At 41.0% G+C, this 23,239-nt stretch overlaps 1 protein-coding gene across 1 annotated transcript in view; it reads left to right on the top strand.

The window, feature by feature from the left end:
* The window catches only part of ENPEP (glutamyl aminopeptidase), a 37,064-nt gene extending 21,533 nt beyond the window's left edge, over positions 1-15,531 (top strand). Inside the window, exons 8-20 of the mRNA XM_049815401.1 lie at positions 265-330; positions 1,750-1,815; positions 3,115-3,266; positions 7,052-7,131; positions 8,841-8,968; positions 9,056-9,111; positions 9,905-10,055; positions 10,818-10,891; positions 10,997-11,098; positions 11,208-11,378; positions 13,328-13,468; positions 14,298-14,376; positions 14,627-15,531. Of these exons, the coding sequence (XP_049671358.1) occupies positions 265-330; positions 1,750-1,815; positions 3,115-3,266; positions 7,052-7,131; positions 8,841-8,968; positions 9,056-9,111; positions 9,905-10,055; positions 10,818-10,891; positions 10,997-11,098; positions 11,208-11,378; positions 13,328-13,468; positions 14,298-14,376; positions 14,627-14,776 (1,416 nt within the window). The 3' untranslated portion in view covers positions 14,777-15,531. The remainder of the gene's footprint in view (positions 1-264; positions 331-1,749; positions 1,816-3,114; positions 3,267-7,051; positions 7,132-8,840; positions 8,969-9,055; positions 9,112-9,904; positions 10,056-10,817; positions 10,892-10,996; positions 11,099-11,207; positions 11,379-13,327; positions 13,469-14,297; positions 14,377-14,626) is intronic.
* Positions 15,532-23,239: the final 7,708 nt, after the last annotated feature.

Here is a 23,239-nt window from a genome sequence, read left to right as displayed (position 1 = left end):
CTTGGGCGCCCTTCCACTGGCACAGCTGACCTTGGAAATGGGCATCTGGTCACAGCTAAAGACCAACTCTCACATCTAGAATTAAGCTCTGGCAGGCAGGCATGCTGCGACATGAAGGAATTAGAAAAACCACTTCCTTAGTCAGATGGATGGTTTCTATTTTTGCCTAATAAAATATTCATTCTCATGTTGCTTTTTAGATGAATGGAAATCCAGTGTTAGAGCAGTGTAGAATGACATTCTCCCCTTTCCCTTTGTCCTCAGGGTGCATCGATCCTCAGAATGCTTCGAGACTGGATTACACCAGACCTCTTCCAGAAAGGCTGTCAGGTAAGCGTGGCACCAAACAGGCGAGAAATGCAGCCCATCCTTGTGTTACAGTAGCAAAGCCATTGTTCAAAAAGTGAATATCAGAGGTCCTGGTACTAGTACCAAAAGTATTCAGTGCATTTCAGTACTGAGTGGACAACATCAAGGGGAAGAAGTTCCACGCTCCCACAGAAGCAGGAATGTGAACTGCACTAAGATTTGATAGCCTGCCAGTGAGGACCTAAATTCATGACAGCTTTTAGCCGAGAAACCTCCTCTACCCCACTGTTATCCTATTGTCAGCTAGGTTCCCCTCATTCAGCTGTAAAGTATGTCTGCAGCTTCATACAGCCACGATCCTCCAACCCACCCAAGCCTGCTATGCAGGGACACTCTTGCAGGCATAAGCTCATCTGTACCCTGATGCAGGGGCACCCAGCCCTAGAGAGCTGAGGTAATAGGGAGCAGAAAAGGGAGATATTGCACACTTCATAGTCCTTTCTCATGGAGGAAAAAATATGATGCTACAAAATTATGGAAGAAAAAATGGGAGAAAGGACCCCTCCCAGAAAGAGGAAGGTTATCTGCCCTTTCCTCTGAACCAACATCTGTCATCTCTGAAGAGTTACAGCCCAGGTTTACCACATTTGTTCTCACCTCCCTCCCTCCTGGAGAGCACATTTATGGGCTGCTACAAGACAGTTGTGTTTTCCTTTCTTTTTCCTTTCATATATTCAATCAGGACAGTTCCACAAGATGGGAAAATACAGCCACCTTGTCCACAAGAGACTAATACTTCCCTTCTACTCAAAGCCTTCAAGAACATTAAAGTAGGTAGCGGTGGCTAACAGTGAAACAAACAGCACCATCTACTGACTAAATATCACGAGGATCCGGATAGCAGGGTAGGAAAACACTCGCTAAGCAGCCAGGTAAAATAAAGGATAGGAATAGTGTTTAGGGGGTGGAAACACTTAGCTGAATACCATTATTCCTTGTAATAGTCATTTTGATCACAACTTAGAGGTGACTAGGCTTCCCTACTTCCACTCCGAGTCCACAGCTAGTGAAATCTCTTGAAACAGCTTCCTCCTTCTAGGCAAGCTCCTAAATTAAACATGAATTTGCAACAGGGTATGCTGGTGTCCTTTCAAAAAAAATACAAAGAACTCTTCAAGTACAAATTTATTTCGTACTAACAAGTCACAGTGGAAAATGATGACTTTTAGTCTTACAGGATACATTGGAAAGCAAAGGAACTTCATCAGCTGAATATTGATCCTTTTAACCTCCTACTCACAATACTACCATCCACGCATAGATACTTTGTACAACTAATCTGTACTCTCTGCATCTCTGTACAACTGAATATGTGTATTGTTGTCATAGGCAAAGAAGAAAGACCTGGTAGTATTTTCACAGTCTTCTACCTCTCTCTAGGCATATTTGAAGAAACACCATTTCCAGAATGCCAAGACACAACAATTTTGGGAAGCTCTGGAAGCGGTATGTTTTGCAGCAACCCAAACCCTTGCTAATAAATGTTCCATATCTTACCCACTGATTTCAGTTTCCCAAACTTTTTATATTCTGTAGCTCTTCTGTCAATCAGAGATCACAAGCTAAGCAGCCTCCCAGCATAGTCCAACACATATTGTTTCTAGCAAATAAATATTATTTCCTCATTTTTTGGCATAAGACTGTGGAAGTGGAATCCGAAGCAAGAAAGGAGGCCTTGCTAACAAACAGCCTGCTACTGAAACATTCCCCCCGCAACTCAAACTCATTTCATGGGTGAAAACACCCCTCATCCACCACACACATACACCTCGTACTCTCCCTTATCTCGAACCAGATTTAGCTGTTTGAAAGTTCTCAACGGTATCCATTCCCAAGTAATTTTGGTGTTTATCTCTGTCTCTATCTTCTGAGTCCCAGTTGGGTCATTGTCTGTGCCACCGTTTTCTGATCTTTCCTTTTGCTTGAGACTGGGTTGTTTCTCTCCACCTATCTCATTACCCCCAAAAGCCCACCTGCATACTACCAGGTTCTTCGCCTGATGATATTTCCTTTCCTTCCACCACTGTGGACACCCACACAACCCAAGTTGCACTTTTGTCTCTCCTTCAAAGTTCCTATCTTCTCCTTGGTCCCAGACCTCTTCCTGCTCAACAGGACTTCTTCCTGCTTTGTCTCTCTGGTGCCCTGCATCTTCACATCATCTACCTCATCTGAAGAAGGGAACAATGACCCCAGCTCCCTTCACTCACAGGTGGCATCCTGGGGAGGCAGTGGCAGCTTTCTCCAGCTCCAGTCTCTAGGATAGAGGTTCACAGTCCACAGAATGGATCAAATTTTACATTAGTGCAGCTGCTGGTGGTTAATACTGGCTCCTCCTTTCCCTCTCAAAACAGGGCATACTGCAAAGAGACTTCTGGCTTTGAAAATTTTCTTTATGTCCCTTCTATCCTGTTCAGTTATTTCTTCAGAAAAAAATGGAGAGACCTTAGAGCATGCAAGGGGCCTCAAAGGTTCCCCAGTATTTCTTGTCCATGCTACTGGTCAGTCTCCTGCCCATATACTTCTCATTTCCTCTGTCCGTGCTCAAGTTTCCAGCTCATTCTTTCTTTCAATGACAGGCACCATAAAAGGATTTAACGGAGTACTTTTTGTACTGAACCTGCTCTTTCCTCTGCCACTTTCTGCTCTTGTTTCTCTCAATATCAGAGATACTTTTTTTTTTTTTTTTTTAACTCTTTGGACTGAATTTGCTGTTTCACTGCAACTTTCTCCCATCATCCATAGGCAAGTAATAAACCTGTGAAGGAAGTCATGGACACATGGACTAGGCAGATGGGCTACCCTGTTTTGGAGATGGGAAATAATTCAGTATTCACACAGAAACGTTTTCTCTTGGATCCCAGTGCAAATGCTTCTCATCCTCCTTCTGATCTTGGGTAAGTTCCTGCTGTGAATGTCTATCCAAAGTAGGTAGAAATACTGTACAGGTACTCTCTTCAGCTGACATACAGTAGGCAGTGTTATACCCATTCTTGCTACACTTAATCTCAGGATTTGTTTTTAAAAAGAAACCAGCAGGAAGTTGGATACAAATATTTCAAATTTAGGCCAGCATCAGCCCTTTGTCTCAGAGTTTCTTTCTCCAACACCGCAGAGTAGAATTTGACAAGGTCTCTCAGAAAATCTTATGTCCACACACAGACAGCTCAAATGATTGCAAGTCACCTGTTGAACCACTGCAAATTATAGTCTGCCAGACTAAGGAAAACTGACACAAAATTGTCTCTGTCCAGAAATCAGACACCATGTTCTAGGTATTTTATACCACAATATTTTATTCCTTTTCCCATATGGTATAGGATCTATAATACAACACAGGGTCTTCACATACAATACAGGGTCTTCTCTACATGTCTTAAAAACATGAGTTACTGTGAAATAACTAGTCATGTATTAATGTTATTAATCATCAAGAGCTATTTTTTCCCTATTTAACTCAGGATGGTATTGCTTAATTTTACCTATCTAAAACACAGTTATCTAGTCAAAGTTAGACATTTGGGGCTCTTACGTGGCCAGACAGACAGCTGCATTCATCTACCCTATTCAAGATGTGTGTGTGGGGGGGTAATCTATAGGAGCATATTTGTTAATTAACAGATGACTGACCTGGGAGGAGATGAACCCTACATGTGGGTTGGTGAACCTGCACAGAAAAATGTCTCAGCTGCACCATGGCATTAACCAGCTGAATAACTGTTCAGAACTGGCATTGTGTATATTCTTAGCCAGCCCCAATTTTGAGGCAAAATACAACTTTGCTACCATTTCAGTGAGAGAGATTCAAATCAACCCATATTAGGAAGCTTTCATTCCCTGAACTAGCCCAATCAATTAAACCAGTAAAACTTGCCTGTACAAACCAGAACTAAATCTACCCAAATGCAATTTTCCATTAGCTTCTACTAGTTATTTTAATACAAAAAGCAAGAAGGAGAAAATGAAGAAACAGTTGTGGCCACTTCATTTCCTTCTGTTTAAAAAGAAAAAAATTGACCAATGAGAAGACCCATGGTATTGGCAGTTTAGGACAGGTGTCAAAAGAGTTTGGATAATTACCTTTGTCTTTGAAACATTGTATTTCTCCCAATATAAGCAGAAAAGTTTGCAAGCTTTTGAAGTAACGCTAGCTGCAAACAGCAGTACTGTGCCATCTGAAGGCTGGTATTACAGACTATTCAGGCAAAAATACTTCTTTGTGTTAAAAATTTTGCCTTACTGCACTATGCTATGAGGTAGCAGAATCAGGAATCCTACTTTTGCTTGACTTCAAGACTTACAGTACATTGCCATTTGTCATTTCTTGAGCAGAAATCCCAGCACTGCTCCTACTCTAACCTGTCAAGAAGCTGAGCTGTGCACTGCCCCTACTATTCCCAAAGTGAGAGGGGAATTTGTTTCTGAATATGTAGGTTTTATCAATTACTTCAAAATAAAATGCAGTAATATAATGCTGACATTATCTATCCTGGGACAGACTTACTCTCTTACCTAGAAGTCAGTCCACTGAAAATCAATACCTCCTCCTTCCACCCTCACAGATGGGGTTGAGGAAGCTCCTGAAGAGATCCTATCCCAGATGGGACTGGCCTATTTCATGTCCAGCTGTGGGATTTTGATTTAAGCAGTGAAAACTCCAGGCCTGGTGTATGCTTTATTCTCTGAACCCTGTAGGGATAGTCTCCTCAGCTGCCTGCTTGTTTCAAGCTTGTTTGGCTTGAAAGAGTCCTCTCCTGCATGCTGACACTTAAAAGAAATGGAAGTTCAAAAACCTGTGCTCTTAAAATAGTGCTGCTGGGCAAATATGTAGCTACAGCATAGCATGTCAGGAACATGTCCTCAATATGCACAGTTAACAGGACACAGCTCTTGTACCTTATGCTCAGGAAAAGTAATTATGTATGTAAGCTCAGGCACATATAAAGAAAACTAAGTAAAATCCCCCCTGCCCCCCATTAAATGCATTTACAAAACCAGAGGGTTTTTTTAAAAAAATCATCTTTTATGGGCTTTCTCTTGGGGAACCACAATACTGGGGCTTCTAGCCAAACAATAACCTCTCTAAATTCCCATGGCAGTAAGCTCCATAAGAGAACTAGTAAAAACTAGAAGTATATAAATCTGGTAAGATATTTTTGTTTAGACGATACAAAACAATAACTGGTCTTTCTTCCTGGAAGCAGCAGGAGATACCATAGCCTTCATTTTGGTATTTTCTGGAAGTTAATGACCATCCACTTAATCCAGGGTTGTAAAGATGGCTCAGGTTTTCCTGTGGCGCTTGTCACCAGGGCATTTAAGACAGAAGAAAAATCTCCCTGGGATGGACTGTAATATGCTAACATGGAACAGCAGTTGACTGCTCAAAAGGGCTTAATAATTTTAGCAGCCCTATGCAGGTGGCTGTGCAGGTATGCTCATGGCACGCTCCGCCATCCTACTTCCCTGACTGCCTGGTCACAGTCTTGATCAGGCTGTGCCATGGCTCCCTCCCAGCCCAAATGTCTCAACTTCATCCTGGGCATGCCCCAGACTGGGGAGCCTGCACATACCCAATGAAGGTATTCAAGGAATTGAAAAGCAAGAGAAAAGGTCACATTTGGCTCCCAGTGCTTTATAATTAAGGAATTAGGGTTGTCTTGGAGAAGGAAAATAGGCTGGAAAAGGCAAAAGGTCCTACTGACTGTATCGCAATGGTTGCTTAAGCTCTTTCAGTTTTCACATCTGTAAAAAAGATTTCATAATACTTAACCACTTATTTCAAGTCAGCGTTGCAAAGATTAAGTGGTGTCTGCACAAAGACCTAGACACATCAATATTACCACTGGTACCAACCATCCACATATAATCATTTTTTGCTAAATTAATTGTTTTGTACCCTGCTAGGTTATTAACTGACATGACATGAAGATACAGCTTAGCAGGGCTGCATGTTCCAGAGCTGTGGTAATAAGCCACACAGGATAGCACAATGGAAATTCATTTATGTGATCTCTGTATGATTATGGGTGATTTTTACCCTTTCTAGCATACAGAGTCACCAAGAGGTGAAGATTGCATTCAGAAAATCACTGATTTAAAAAAAAAACCAACAACAAAACACCAAAAAAACCCCAAACCAAAACCAGATAAATTGTGCAGCTTTCAGACTTAACTTTTGGCACATCATTAACAGAGTATCATATGAACTATTAACTTGACTAATACATCAACATCGGAAGTTGGACAAAATCTTACTTTGCTCCCTTGCTCAGTCCACCAGATGCATTTTGAGAACTCTTCATAAATACAAAGTATTAAGACAAGCTACTGCTATTCCCTATCTCTAGAGCATGAACATGCTCAGATATTTCACGCCTTATATTTTGTTTTTCAGGGAATATAACTGCCCCACTCACACCACATCAATATCTTACATTTTGTTGCCTGAATAGAGTATCATAGCACAGAAACATCTGTACTACGTAAACAACAGCTATTGGTAAAACACTGTGTTTTGTTACAAGGGATATTTGGTAAACATATATGTACATAAGCACACAATTGGCTTCATAAAACAATATGTAAGCATTAAAACAAATAAAAAAGATACATTGGAGTTTTATTTTTAACATTTGGTTTCAAATGTCATTTGATTCTCTTTCCCTTTAAACAATTTCAGTTACAAATGGAATATACCAGTGAAATGGAGACTTGGGAGTTCAACAAATTATACTTTCTATAACACATCAGATCCTGCAGGTAAAATTCCCCTTCTCTTTTAAGAGTAATGAACAGATAAAGCTTTTCAATGTCCTTAACAAGAAATAAAATACAGAATTAACTTTCATGCTTTTCAGTTTTCAGATCCAGGAACCAGCACACAGCTTGGTTGTGGTGAAGTTAGTAGTCATTTCTACAATAAGATGATTATTTCCCCTATACACACATTATGTCAGTTTAGGCTCAATTCAGTAAAGTGCTTAAGCATGTGTTTAAATCCAGTCCTATTCAAGGAAGCATCTAAGCATACTCTTAATTAGGATGCACTAAAATCAATGGGACTTAGATATGCCCTTTGTCGAGTCTAAGAAAAGAGGTGAAGTGAGAGGCTGATGAACGCATCTGTGGCATGGTAAACTGGCAATCTAAGTTCAATCAAAGAAAAAGAGCTATGAATGATTACACACGTTTTCTGATGCTGGTTTCAGGAATGAGGAAAAACCTACACGGGTATTTTTTGTGATTGTTCTATTATGCGGTCAAATCTGGATTTCTCATTCTATAACTCTAGTGGCCAAAAATGGGGAAAAAGAGGGGGGGGGGGGGGGGGGAAGAAAAAAAGTATGGACTTCTGGAGTTTTAAAATTTCATCATGTTGGAATTTCAGAACTGTCACAATCAGCTCTTGTCTTCTTGTACTTGTTTGAATGTTACCTATTTTAAAAGTAATTTGTCTTTTGTTCTGGGGGGGGGGGGGTTTGTTGGTTTTTTTTTTACCTGGTTGCCTCTAGTATCCATGCAAAAGCAAACAAAAAAGTCTTATGTCATGCTACAAGTCAAAGATTAAGACAAAGAAATTTTCCTTCTCTAACTTCCATATGACATTATGGTGGGCTGCAAGGGGCTATTAACTTGACAAAGTCTCCAAATGCGTGATTAGGTGCTTACTTCTACATCCATAAAAATCTTGGCTAGTAGGGTAAACAGCAACTGTAGGGAAAAAATGCCTTTTGAAATACTTCGTATGGATAATGCAAAGAGAAAATTGCTTTTAACTCCAGCCACCCTCAAACTGCAGATTGAATACCACTGCTTTCAATGGGCAATAGATAAACTTTCATAACTAGCAGCACCAACTGGACCAGGCCAAGCTTCTGAGAAAGGAACATTTTTCAAGCATTCATTTTAAATGGGAAATTCCTTAAACATGAATGCTTGAGTAAAGTCTCAGCTGATTTTGTGATTCCTTTATTTATAGCTACAAAAATTGAATCAGGGAGGAGTACAGGGAAGAAAACCCTTAAAAAGTTAGTTGAAATAAACTGAAAAATGAAACAAATGGAGGAAAAATATGAGAACTTTTAAACTAATAGTAATCATGAGGGTGAAAAACCTTTTAAAAGAGATATTTGCAAGTACCGTTTCTTTGCAATTTTTTACTTTTTACAATGACGCTAATTTTCACCATCCTAACCCTAATCACAATGATCTCCATTTTAAATTTAACAAACTAGCTGGCCTAAGTAATTACCACAATTCATTATTGTAAGACAAGTGCTGGCGCTCCTTAAAGTCTATAATAACTCATCTTTACTCATGGCCCTTAAAAAATAAATAAATAAAATTAAGGTTTGGATCTTATTTTGAAATTCATTAAAAACACATATTACTTTTGGAGTCAAGGAATCTCCAGTGAGTTCTGTGTCATATAAAATGCACAAACTGATTACTGTTTGTTTGTTTTGCAGGAATTACAATAGCATCACCTCCTAATACTTTTGCGAACATTAATCCAGACCACATTGGGTTCTATCGGGTGAATTATGATAGTCAAAGCTGGGCCAGGTTAAGCATTCTTCTGGTCAGCAACCACAAAGTGAGTGTCATAACATTAACCCGTCTGGTGGGTCTCTTATAGAGGTTTGTATATATTCTTGATCACTCTTTTCCTCTTTTCACACAGGATTTTTCAGCTGCTGACCGTGCAGGGATTTTGGATGATGCCTTTTCTTTAGCAAGGTAAACTAATTCCCTGCAGATGTTTCAACACAAGTTTTTCACTTTCCATTGCCTGTTAACTACAATTAACTCAACTCAGGTGGTTGAAAGAAAATTTCTGAATTTGTTACAAGTCTTAATTGTTTATTGGCTTATACTGTCCTCCAAAAGGGTCAAATTCAAGCATGCATTGGCAACTTGCAGTACCAATGCAGTCAAGAATGATGCTGCCCTTCAGTTCAGTGGCAGAAAAAAAGAGGGTTTTAATTACACAGGTCTTAGAAAGGGGTAAGTAACTAAGAAACACCTAAGTAACATTAATAGAAGCACTCCAGAAGAAGTTAGGTGTCCAGAAAATCAGAGACATGCCCACAATGCATAGCATGGCATTAGGAAGTTACCACCTCAGCTATCTTGTTTAGAAACTTGCTTGGAAACTTCTAGCTCTTGTACCCGGCCATGCTGATACAGATAAACTTTAGGCGACCTCCTGTGACAGCCTGTAAGTCTAAATCACCCTAGCCTTTCAGGATGTCTCCGGGAATTAATGCAGTCAGTTGAGGGCTACCCACTTCTGGGCACACTGTGAGTAGCCTCCTCATGACAGTGAGAGCTCCTGTGGTTAGGCATTGATCAACAGTGATCTTCAGTGGTCTCTTTGAAAACACCTCCCAAGTTACATTCCAGACTATTTTCACCCTCTCAAAATTTATTATTTCAGACCTTCTAAAGTAAATAGCGTTCTAATCTCTTTAAAGAAGTATGTTCTTCAAATTCATTAAAATAACAGAAGTTATGTTTTCTCCTTCCACAGACCTGGACTCGTGAATTACACTGTTCCCCTGGAGCTCACAAAATACCTAACAAATGAAACAGACTATTTACCCTGGCATCGAGTTATATCATCTGTAACTTACCTCGCAAACATGCTTGAAGATGACACAAATCTCTATCCTCGGTTTCAGGTGATGAAGCAAAAAAAAACATTCCTGCACGGGACCACTGGATCTGACAGCTCAGGACCTGTAACAGCAATAATATTGAAGTTCAAGTGATTTTCAATGTTGCTGAGCTATCAGTATATACTTTTTGTTACAGTACTCTTAAAAAAAAGTGCTGAAAACTGCTTAGTACTGATCTCTGAATTACCTGGATTCTCAATTCAGGACTATGCACTTCGAGGAAAGAAATTGTGCCTAATTATTCTTATAATCCATCACCATAAGTCACAGTACAGACATTTGTTAGTCAAGGCTGTCCTGCATCCAGTAAAGCATGTATAGGGCAGCAAAATCTCTGACACCTGTCCTCAGCACGAAGGATGGCTATATCTCAATGTGGCAGGGAGCAGGTGTGTTAGTTGACCTACCATGCTGAACATGATTTAATGGTCACTGAAATAAGTATGTCCTGAACTCAGCATTATCTCTGGAAAACAGTTGTGGCAATGTGTCCTTGCTGTACCTCAACCTTCATTCAGGAGCACAGACAAGGCTGGAAAGAAGCAGATTGCCTTTGTCCTGTCTGCGCATCAGTATTGCAAGCATTCCGACTTAGCATGCTGTGGTGATCTGGAAAGATTGTGCATGTGCATGTGCATGTTGGTGTTCCTTGTTGTTTAAGAGATGCTAGTTCTGGGAAAAATTAAGGAGAATAAACTATGAACACAAATATTTTGTTATTTAAAGAAATCTACCAAAGTAACCAATCCTCTTTTTCTACCTCAGGAATATTTCCGCTACCTGGTAAAACCCATTGTGGATCAACTGCGCTGGAATGATTTTGGAAGCCATCTGGAGAGGTTGAACAATGGGGTTTTTTTTTCGTTCTCATATTACTGATAGATTCAAAGAACACTAAGCAGTAGGAAAATATCCCTCTCTCCATCTCTCTTTCTCTTTTAAAGGCTTCTTCGTGCATCTGTTCTAGACTTTGCCTGCAGTATGGATGACATAGAATCTCTGAACAATGCTTCTCAACTATTCGAGCAATGGCTACAAGGAAAAACGTGAGTGCTCATGGCTTTTGTGGCTGGTGAAGAACACGGCATGTGACTTGGCCATAGATCTCAAGCAGGAAAGGGGAAAGAACATTCAAGTACTGTTTCTTTATTTTAGCATTCCTGCAAATCTCCGACTCCTAGTATATCGCTATGGGATGCAGAACTCGGGCAATGAGTCATCGTGGAATTACATGTTCAAGAAATACCAAGAAACTTCATTAGCACAAGAAAAAGAAAAGCTCCTGTATGGCCTGGCATCAGTGAAGAACATCACCCTTTTGGACAGGTGATTTAAACACACAAAGATTTTTCTTTCGCCACAGAAGCAACTGGTCACCATTTGCTCATTCCCCTCTCCTTTCTCCTGTGCTGTCATTTTTGTCAGATTACAGCATGAGGAATGCAACACATTTTTCAAGACCATTTATCTAACACCCCCCCTCTGAGATTGTACTATAGTAGAAAAAAAGCCTTGCTCCTTTAGTGGAAAGATATCGAACACATGGTAGCTTCTGCACACAATCAACAGCCTTCAGCTTTTCCAACAGTGCTTCACCCTGTGTAATTTTAGCTGCCGAATAGTTAAGCATCAGGAGAAAATTAGTCATCTATGTTTCCTCTATAATCAGTGAAGGGAGGCAGGACCTCCAGAGCACTGTTTATTCCAGACCAGGAAAGGAACTTAAAATCAATGGGAAGAATTGCTTTTGGGTGTTGCCAGTCACCCTCCGTTGGCTACAGAGGGAGTTTGCCTAGACTAGGTGTCTGCCTTCCAAGTACCCAAAATTAGGCAAACAACCTTGAGCAATCATTACGAAGAGTGCTATGAAGGCATCCATGTGAGGACACAATGCTCCCTGAAGTGCAGAGGTACTTGGGCAGGAACCAGAAATGATGTATTCATGCCACCATGGCAGTGATGGGGAGTCTGGATACTGCCCCAGGCTGGTCCAGCTGTCAGACTGGGCAAGCATCTTTCCAGGCTGCCGCCCTGCATAGACACACCAGCTCCTTTAAGCTTATCTGATAACTTTGCATGCAATTATATCATGTAGAGGAGATGCAGGCAAATATCTTCACCAGGGCCATTCACCACTTTGTCGGAACCCTATCTAAATACCATAAGATGGAGCAGTCTCTGCCTGGAAGAGTTCCGAGTTGAAACAAGATGAAACAAGGAAGTATAGGAGATTCAGGAAGAGTAAACATAAGAGTTAGAGTAATTAAATTAGTAGCAGGAGGCAGCTGTATTCCTAAATTCTTGTGACCACAACAGCCATAATCTAAAGCCATTCAATGACTAATTGCTGACACGATTAAGACATGAATTAATTAGCTAGATCAGCCTATATTTGCAGAAAATAAAAAATTCCCCCTAAAGCAGGGAGAACTTGCCTCTTAATTTACTATTAAAATGACAAGGAAGAGGAAAAGAGCAAACAGATTGAGAAAATCGTCCCCTACATATAGGAAAAAAGAAGACAATACTTAATTGCAGCACACAACAGCTTAAGGGTGTCCTTCTGCAGCTGCTGCTGTGAAGCCATGACCACACTATTCATCTCCCTGAGAACATGCATGCTGAGGGATCCTCCACTCTGTCAGTCAAAACCATTTGTGCTGTAACTGGAATTATAACTGCAGCACTTACAGGCATGCTATGCCCAAATGAATTTTAATTTTGTATGGATAAGAGTTCCAAAGCAAACAGCACAGATTTCAGTGTGAGAAAGCCACCTGTGTGTGTAGTCATGGTCCCTATAAGATCTTTATAGCCTGGACTACTACTTTTTTGGCACTTGGCTACCCGAACAGGCTGGACTACTGACCCAGTCTTTTTTTCACTACTTGATTAAAATATAGGAATAATAATGGGGTTTGGACATTTTCAAGTAACTCAGAGACATAAAAGAGACATAAACCCCACTTACTTTCTAAAGAGATGCCTAACTGCTTAGATTTCTTTCAATACAATTATCTCTTGATACAGTTATCAAGAGATACTTATGTTTTAGATCAGTGTGCTCCACCTTTAAAATGCTGTAGACAAAAATAATATTCTGCTTGGAAATGGGCTGTAGACTGTGGTGGTAAATACTTGAGAAATATAGACATTAGCATTGCATTATTTCTCATCATCATCAGTTAAGTCTACACTGAAAGTGTTAACTTACTATTTGCTTTTCATGGTCTTTCATGAAAGTCTCTCACTGGCTCTTATGGCATTTCCCTTAGGTATCTGAAATATATTTACAACACCAGCCTCATCAAAAGCCAAGACGTGTTCACAGTCCTTAAATACATCTCGTATAACACCTATGGGAAAACAATGGCCTGGGACTGGATACGACTTAACTGGCAGTACTTAGTTGACAGGTACGCTAATGAACTCATTGGAAACTTTAGGTCTACATCGATTTGTATATCTTGTTATATGCCATGCTTTTCTGTATTTTCACTACACAGCTATAGTCACTGGACTTTGCATAATGAAAACTGAAAGTGTCTTCAACGCAATTATATCCAGCTACTGTGAAAAAGTACTTTGCTGCTGACTTGAAAATCATTCTTTCCCTAAATGATCACTACCAATAAACGGTGATTAAAAAGTATAGAAAGTTCTACCAAGGCTATAGAAATTTGGTTATTGCATGGAAATTAGTCAGTCGTGTATCCACTCTTTCTATTGATTTCATAACAAGAAGACAGCGTATAGAATTTTTTTCATTCCTTCTAGTGGTAACAGCAAGCAGCAGATGTACAGACAAGCAGTGGAAGTAATAGCAAACCTTTTAGGTTTGCTCCTCCCTATTTGAGTGACTTCTGTCTCCTTCCTTCTCCTTTCTAAGCGCTTGGTGAGGGCACAGAAGCAGAGCATACCTTGCAAGCCTTGAGCTGCGAACTGGACAGCATTTGTATTGCTGAGCAGCAATACACCCAATTTCCAGCATGAGACAATGAGTCACTAATTAAAAAAAACCCAAACCTCACCCAGAAGAGATCACTCCATTAGTAAACATATTTGAGAACAGCACAGATATTGTATAGGTGTATTATTTTTCAAGTATTTCTAAAAATGCTGAAATCCAAGTGCATCTGTTTTATTGCAGCACAGTTAGAAGTTTAAGCTTCAGATAATTACTTGTGCCTTTTCTTTTTTTTAACAGTATTGCATCAAACATAATTTATTAAATTGTTTTTCTAGATTCACTATCAATGACAGAAACCTTGGTCGATTAGTAACTATCACCCAAACATTCAACACTGAGCTCCAGCTTTGGCAGGTATGGTGACAGCACTTCTCCTGGTTTTAAGTCAATATATTTAACAATCTACTGGCCAGGAAACTTGACTTTTTATCCTCTAAATGTGTAAAGCAGTATGAGTGACTGTAGAACTATCCCAGTGCTACCAGCCTGAGCTTAAATATCACTCCCAGCCAAAACTGCCCTTGACCAGGTCCCTGTAAAAAGCCGCTTGCCCAATAGCAGCATTATTTGCTTCATGTCAATTCTTTTTCTCTCTCTTTTCCAGATGGAAAATTTCTTTGAGAAGTATCCTAATGCTGGGGCAGGAGAATTGCCCAGGAGTCAGTCAATTGAGCAGGTGAAGAACAACATTGAATGGCTAAAAGTAAACAAGGAGGAAATACGAACATGGCTAGAAGCACAGCCAGGCCCTTGAAGTCTTACTTTGTTAAAAATACCAGGCACTCATTCTAGGCACTCAGAACCTCAGAGATATTTAGCAACGTGGATTTCTTACCTAGGTATCTTAGAGGACCAAGGCCTAATATTTTTTTCTACAAACATTCAGGAGACCACTGCCAGAGCAATGTTTGTATAGTTGCTGATCCCAGATCCTGCCAGCACTTACGTGCAGGAATAGCTTTATATTTTGAGGGGTGAATTTGCCTGAATAAACAGGACAAATGTTTAAAGTTACTCAAGGCATAAGTGATGGCAGAACCGGGGTCCTTGCTGATCAAGCTGGTCTCACTTCTTCCACATACCACTCTGAAAAGCTACTTCTTGGTTCGCACAGAAGTGTATCTAGTACAGTCAGGGATTTCTTTCCAAGTGCACCTCACAGGAGCTTTCTCCTGAAGGAAAGAGAATTAAGCAGTAATTTTAACATTGTCTGAAAATTGTCCCCTATATTTACAGCTGTAAAAATTCTACATCTGGGATTTAGCTTTGCATTCTGATACTACAGAAAGGCCAGTTAAGCTTCCCTCTCCGTTGATTTTTGAAGTTTAACTACCAGTACAGAAGGGATCAATATTACCAGCTTCTTTTTCAATGTTATTAGTTGGGATTCTGTAGCTTGGGTTAGGGGTTGTCTTGGTTATTTTTGTCTTATTTCTAAATCTTCTCAAAAGAAGAACATGTGGCAGCCGTTACTGCAAACAAGACATACAGTACTTACTGTCTCTTTTCTTAGGGAAAAATAAAATTTAAAAAACCTACCTGGAAATCTCAGTCTCTTTCTAATAAAGTGGCAAAACTGCCTGGCATGTAGAAAGACACCTGTTACATAGACCAGCTATGCCATATATATAGCTTCAGTGACTTTTGAGGGGGAAAAATCTATTATCTCCTCTGACAAGATACAAAAAATAAAGGCAAATTCAGGCAGAGGGGGCAGATGAGTCCCACTGCTGTAATTCAGCCTACTGCAGGAGTACAGGCAGCACGGAAACAACTCTTGGTCCCAAGTCCCTCTGCCACCATGCTGGTGGAGAAAGGACTGGGGCCACTCTGCCTGCCCCTCCCAAGCTGGGAGCTGGGTGACTTAGAGCTCCCAGGTTTCCACGTGCTGTGTCTTGACACCGTACAGGCAACAGACATGGGCATCAGCCCCATCCTCCTTGCCTCCTCCCTCATCTCCTGAGTGGAAAGGCACAGTAGAAGGGAACCAGATAGAGCCAGTCCCTGTCTGGATGCCCTGGGAACAGGACCGCAGAGCATCTCACAGTAGGTAGCCCTGGGAGAGATTAGGCACAGCTGTCGAGAAACTCAGCAATGGGATGGGAGGACAGAAACATGGAAAAACATTTCTCCCTTCGTCCTGCAATGCTATTGAAAGGGAAAGCTAGAGGTGTTGAGGAGATGGCTCTAATGTACAGAAATCCTGGGGTACAGGCTCTGCCTGCCTCTAGTTCTTGGTATGGCACAGAGAGCTCCAGAGAAGCTTATACAGTCCTGGATGGAAACACTTTACCCTGCTCCCCCAGGAGATTCAGGACTGGTATGGATTTGGACCTCTCCCTAGATACCCAAATAGTGGTGACAAGCCCAGACAAATCTGGTGACCAAGTCAGTTGTTATGTCAAAGAAAAATGTCAGTCATTTGCCTCCCGCAAACAAAACATGACAGGATTTTGACTAACAGTGGTTACAACTTGCTACAGCTAGCAGCTGCTCTTTAAGGTAAAGAGGTAGCAAAAGGCGAGGCAATTTCTTCCAGTTTTTCTTCTTGCTCAGATTCACACAGAGAGGACAGTGACAGTGAAACAGCTGCCCACACCCAAACTACCAGCAGCTCAGGACACAGGCAGCAGGTTGTCCTTGGGCAGCTGCCTGCTTAGTAGGACACATGCCAACTTGCCTTCACAATTTTACAGTTCTGATGAGTGCATGGAAGGAGCAGAAGCCAAACAACGACTCTCTTGGTTTCAAGGTCACGAACTGGTTCGGTAGCACTACACTGTAATACTATCAGTATGTTGTATCACTGTGACTATACAACAGTATGATCAGCTCAGAAAAATTTTCTGTGCACTGCCAGTGCTGTATTTTTTAACTGAAAGATTTTAACTCCAGCTGGCCATGATGTGCAACAATGCAAAACAGGTATGAAGATGTTCAAGCACATAGCTCAGTTGTTTTCCCTTTCAGAGAAGATTGAATGAAATTTGGCAGAAAGAACCAATTCTCTGACTATTCATATGCTTCTGCCACAATTTGCTGTAGAAAGAAAGGCATGAGTACTATGGGGATGATAGAAGATTAAGTAGTTACTTTAAGAGATTTCTATCCTTTGTTTTATGTAGCCCCTACTACCACTAAGTGGGATCAGGCTGGCCAACATTGTCAGCTACAGTAGTAGGCTTTCATCAAGGAAAACACGACAAGTAATGAAGATTTTCTATGGTGCTGGAAAGCTATAGCATAAGCAGCCTACATCCAAATCACACAGACATATCGCTATTCAAGACAAGGCACATATTGGTAGGGTTGTGTATCGCTGTAGTAGAAAAAAATTTAAAAGGCCAATCAGAGAGACACAACAGACAAATACCACTAAGGCAGAGAGCAAGAAGCCAAGGACAAGCCTGAACAACTACTGGGCTCATGACCCTGACTGAATGGAGGAGAGAAGGGGATTTAAATAGTGATCCAAGCAATTGCCGCCTGTCATTTGATTCTCGCTCTGTTCAGGAAGATGAGACCATGTGCAGCTTTTGTGCCTGAACCACACTGGATCAGAGAGACGTTTAACTAGTGCTTGGATACTTTTGATGTTACAGAAAGGTTGGCTGGATTTCTACACTGATCTTAGGTGGGTAGATGAAGATGGAAGTAAATCCAAATGCCCTAGAAGAAGGCTGCTTTTATGGTAGGGTAAAGGTTCTGTCAATTTTAAATAATGTTCTCTAGATTATGCAGTGATCTTGCTACCTTTAAATGGCTCATGGAGAATGTACTGTATGGCATGTGCCTCTTTCAGACTGTTTGTCCTAAACGGATAACAAATCTGGTACATGCTAAATCTTTCGGTCAGGAACTAGTCATTTACAAATGGTCTGTGATAAGCTTAAGAATGCCAATTTGAAACTGAATCCCAAGAAATGTGAACTGTTTTAAAAAGAGATAATTTTCCCCCCGTCATTCGATCAGCGAGGAAGGAATTTCCACTGATAAAGCCAAGTGAGGGAGTGCAGAACCGGCTGGCCCCTTAGATCCACACAGCTTTTTGTGGCTCTGCTGTTCCTGTTGTACCACAGCAAAAGCTATCGCATGCAGTGAGGTAGAGAAACACTTTGAGTAGAAGTGCGATGTGGTGGAGTTAAAGAGGGGCCACTTGTGATTGTTGCAGTGTTGCCTTACGCTAGCTGTGCAAATCCTTCTCATATCAGCCACAGCTGTGCGTCCTATGGAGCATGAGCCCGTGGGCCCCAGGAGGCTGTAAGCCTGATAGGCACATGAAAATGCTTTATCTTGATGATTCAGGTAAAGAAACAACTGAAAATATTGTATTACTGCACAGAAAAATTGAATAGCACCAATGCAAATATTAAGGCGTCTACAGCTCCCCAACTGAGTCAGTTTCTAAAACAGCAGTTAAGATCGCTACAAAGTATGCAGACACAAAAAAAAATAATATATACATATGGTATATCTCACTGTTGAAATAGGACATGACTAGGAAGTATCCCTCCAGTCTTCCCACAATGACCAGTGCCATTTCTTGGTTACCATCATTTGGGGTGATGGCGTCTTCCAGCAACTTTTGGGACTCAAGTTGAGAGGGAAAAACCTAGCTTATAATGGGCACAGGAGAGACTAGCTAAACAGGGTCAGAAGGATAGGACCTTATCCGGTTGCTAGCAGCAGCAATACCATATGGCCAGATTAAAACTTCATCTTGTGTTATATGTATCCAATTATGAATGTTAGTCAAACAAGATTGTGTTTGCCTTCCCAACTGTTTAGGCAGAAGGCAGTTGACCTGGAGGCATTCCAACTTCACATCCACACCTATGGCAGCTGAATGTATGCCTTTATGTGGAAAACTGGTACAGAAAGATACAGCTATATGAGACTAAGGAAGTGTTCTCCAGCTGACAGGTACTACAGTGGTTCATATCGCTGCCCAGATATCTGAACTTTTGCAAGATGCACTTCTGAAAAAATTACAAATCTGTTTATAAAAGCATCTGAAATGTATTTGGTTCAGATAAGTCTGAGACTTTCTGACTTCCCAGTGTGTATTCTAAAGAGTTGTGAGGGAAGAGCAAAACCTGAAAAATATGACCGTGACATAGTATCTGAGAGACACCGTTCTCAAGTAGCACTCACTAGTTGTTTCAGTAATCCCTCACCCACAGAAAACCTTTCCATATCAACCCTCTCTTCTTCACAAACTGATGTCCAGAGACTGCTATGAAGCTGTCATCTGCTTGCTAGTAGTTTAATGATGCTGAAACAGTGTTTATGGATGGTCTCAAGAACCAGGCATTCGGGGAAAGGAAGAGATCGAAGCATGAGAGAGGACTGGAGCCTAACTCTTCAAAAGGCAGGCTGAGGATACAGGGTCATTATTCTTAGTAAGAATCAAAAGTTAATTTGAAATAGGTGTTGCAGTTTTATACATGATATCTACCATACAAACTTCACCCTAGCTTAAACCATCAATGTTAGTTTTCCTTTGGAGATGGAAGAAATGGCCAGGTGACTGCTAAATATCCTTTCCAACACTTTTGAATTTTTTAAATTCTTTGCAGTGAACAAGAGACTGGTCACTGATATGGTTTCTTCCAAGAAGTGCAAGGCCAAGCACAGACCATGAGGTTCTGCCATTCCAGAGTTCTCATTCTGTATTGCCTGCTGCCAAATGCATTCACACACCACAGGTCAGTGAAGAAGCCTCTCCAACCAGGAACTGCATACCACAGAGCTACAGAGCTCCTACCTGTAACAGGTCTCCAACTCAGTGGTATTTTTTACATCTTTTGCAAAGAGGGAGCCTGAAACCGAACAACTGCAGGATGCTCTCTGGAGGGTAGTTAATGTAACTATTAGCCAGAGCAAGAGTTGCACAAAGTTACGGCAAAAAAGGTGTTAAGCTGTAGGTCAAGTTCTTATGAGCCAAAAGAGTTGCTGTGGCAGTCTAAGAAGCAGATTTTTCCAGGTGTCTGGTGGGCAGCCAATAAATGATTTGATTCATTTATTTTAGCAAATAGTCACTTTCAGCAAACTGAAATTATGGCCCACCCAGGTTCGTTAAGCAACTTCAGCTGGAGAAAACACTATGGACCTGAAGTTATAAAATCACTGATGAAAAGTCATCATCCCCCCTTTTTCTTGGGCAGGAGCACTTGCAAAGAAAGCAAGCAGATCAAGGCTCAGTTCTGCCTCCTCCACAGAAATGCACGTGAACTCTTCCACATGAGTATACTGGGCCTGGTCTTCCAAATTCTCCCATGATACTTAAATAATAGCCAGGATCAAAAGCAAATTAGTAACTTTCTAGTCTGGTGCTTCGCATGAGCACCTGAGAACACAGGATAGACAGACCCTTATATTTTATTATCACTTTAAGTAAAGATGGATTTCTTCAGCAGAGGATGCTAATAAGCTCAGTTCTGCATTAATAGGCCCTAAGTAATTAGAAATGTAGAGGAGCATCGTTCCATAGTACAGTGGTTTGAACAATAGCCTGAAAGGGCAGACATGGTTTAAAATTCTGTCCAGCGGAAACAATAATTCACCAAGTCTTCCACATCCCGCACAAGGTCTCCAACCACTGCATGTAAGGGGTGTTCCTCTCTTCCAGTGCTCTTGTAAATGCAGCCCTTCTTCTGCTTTACCACCCCAAGGACTCCAAACCAAAAGTCTCAGTCCTGTGAAAGGGAACATTTCTGTATCAGGCGAGACAAGATTTCAGCTTTTCATTTCCTCAGCAGAAAACAAAGCTTCATTCAAGCTACACAGACTCACTCACCTCCTCCCTAGTTCAGGAGAAAAACAAACAAACAAAAATGTGCTCCCCCAGAGAATGCCCCAAAATAACACAACTGTTGGCTTCACTTAAGGGCTGCTGAGCTCCCCGGCCAGACTGCAACAGAGGAAAGACAAGCTCCAGGCACGAAAGTGCAAACTAGGAGGTGAACCAGAGCAAACTACACCCTCAGGTATCGCCCTAGCCACAGAACAGAAGCAAACATTTGTGCAATTTGAGAAAGGCTGATGCAAGCAGGGACTGGTTTTAATGAACATTGAGTCAGTAACCATGTATTACAAAAACGGAACAGGCAGCAGAGCCAACAACGCGTAATAGCGTTGAAACAACACAACCGAGGGGAAAGTCAGCTACAGCTAAGATGGGATTGCAGGAGGGGGAAATCAGGTACAACGCCAAACCGCCTATCTTAGTTGGCACTAGAGTGGCCCAGTCAGAAAAGTCAGGGCTAAGACAAAGGTCATTATTCATGCAAGCATGATGCTATGCTAACACGTTGATACGGCACCTTCTGCTCTGCTCTGCACCCCAGCCAGACCACTCCCCATGTCCCCTACTCATGTCTGCAGATGCACGGCTAGAAGAGAACAGAGCGGGGCAAGAAATGTTTGGTCACCTTTGCATTTTGAAAGAACAGAGAACACCTCATTTGGCCAAAAAACCCTGCTCATTCTGATCTAATGGATGAGTGGGTTTACCCAGGAAAAAGGCATTTTTGGTGTACCGTCTGGGCTGTGCAAATGAACAATATGCAGGACAGGGCAACAGGAAGGTAGTTAAATTGCCAAAGCAGGTTGACGTGCATGTCCTAGTACACAAACAGCCTGTGTTTTGTTTATTTAAACAGATCTGCACAAAATGTTTATGAGTTCCTTGCAAAATATTTAAGGGATTTTTATTATTTTAGCTAGGACTTCTTACATAGGAGATGAATGCAACCTGTCAAAGACAAATCAGATAGGGAAAATTAAGGACAGAAAACAGCAAGCATCAGAAAACTTATTAGTGAAGTATCATTAAGTTTTTACTATGGAAAATGTATTACTCCAAAAACATACGTTAAAGTAAAACATAAATTTTCTACTATAATTAGGAGCTATTGTTCAAATACTTCTTAAAGTGCAACTCAAAAATTTTGATCTATGTTCTGTGTGCACTAGAAAAAAATAAATATTGGTGGTCTGGGAAATGTGGTTTGTCCATGTGTTGCCTAATCTCACAGGTAATAGCTGTAATAGCTAGAACGATTTTATGGTTAAACGAATGGTTTAGCAATGGAAATAAATAGGATAACCATGCAGATACATCATGGCGATGAACTTTTTTTCATCTCGTAAAAGAAAGGGAAAAAATCTCCTTTATGGGAGATGGAGGACGTGCAGTGAAGTTTTTCCCCGTTTTTATTTCTCCACAGTGTATTAAGAGCAGCCTCTAGTGACAGTTGGTAGCCATTACATTTAATTATACCGGCTTTAACACAGCGTGCATGCTTACGGAAACACTTACTTGACTATTTGTAATTCATTTAAAAAAAAAAAAAAAAAAGTTGCCTTAGAACCAGTCATTAAGCACACAGGTGCTTCTAAGTAACATCACATAAGACAACTTAACCTACAATAAACGTCAATCACTAAGGTTAAAATTTGTAGGCTGGGGAAATAAAATAAAATAAAATAAAATAAAATAAAATAAAATAAAATAAAATAAAATAAAATAAAGTAAAATAAAATAAAATAAAATAAGCTTCTATGTCGCTTTTGAGGATTGCATTTAACCATTTGAGTCATCAGAAAATGCTGAAAATGCAAGTTATGTTTCTAAAAGCAGTGGACACTGCTACGAAGGACCAAGAAGCCAAACACTCAGAACTCGAGACAGCCGCGATGAGTTTGCATACGCCCCTGTAAGCAGCAGGGGCACTGGACTCTGGCATGATGGCTATTTTACTCAAGCAGTTGTCTGCAACTTAAAAAAAAAAAAGCTTCCTAGCAAAAACTGGCATGTGTAATTTGCAGCAATCATAAATGCCCGTAAACTCCCTTACACCATCCTGAGCCAGGTATTTGTTCGCTTTTTTCACCTATAGCAACTGAGGCATTAAAAAGATATTACCTTTCCTTGCAAACTCGACTTTCTTTACAAACACACACGCACTTGTGCTTCATGGGGTTGTGAAAACAAGCGTCTGCCCGTGATCATGCCAGAGAACTCGCTGCGCTCAGCAAAATGCTAAGGGACCATGGCAGGACCCATGCTGCAGTCAGGAACAAGCTCTCGCTGCCGGAGGTGTGGCAGGGAACGGCAGGACCGGTGCTGTAGAGCCGCTTCCCCGCAGAGGCGGTCTCCCCCTCAGGCCTGCCAGTAGCCCGCAACAAAGCCCTCAACATTTCCAAAATGGGC

The sequence above is a fragment of the Accipiter gentilis genome, chromosome 12 (assembly GCF_929443795.1).
Source record: "Accipiter gentilis chromosome 12, bAccGen1.1, whole genome shotgun sequence".
Taxonomy (NCBI): Eukaryota; Metazoa; Chordata; class Aves; order Accipitriformes; family Accipitridae; genus Astur; species Astur gentilis.
This window is presented reverse-complemented; position numbering and strand designations above follow the sequence as displayed.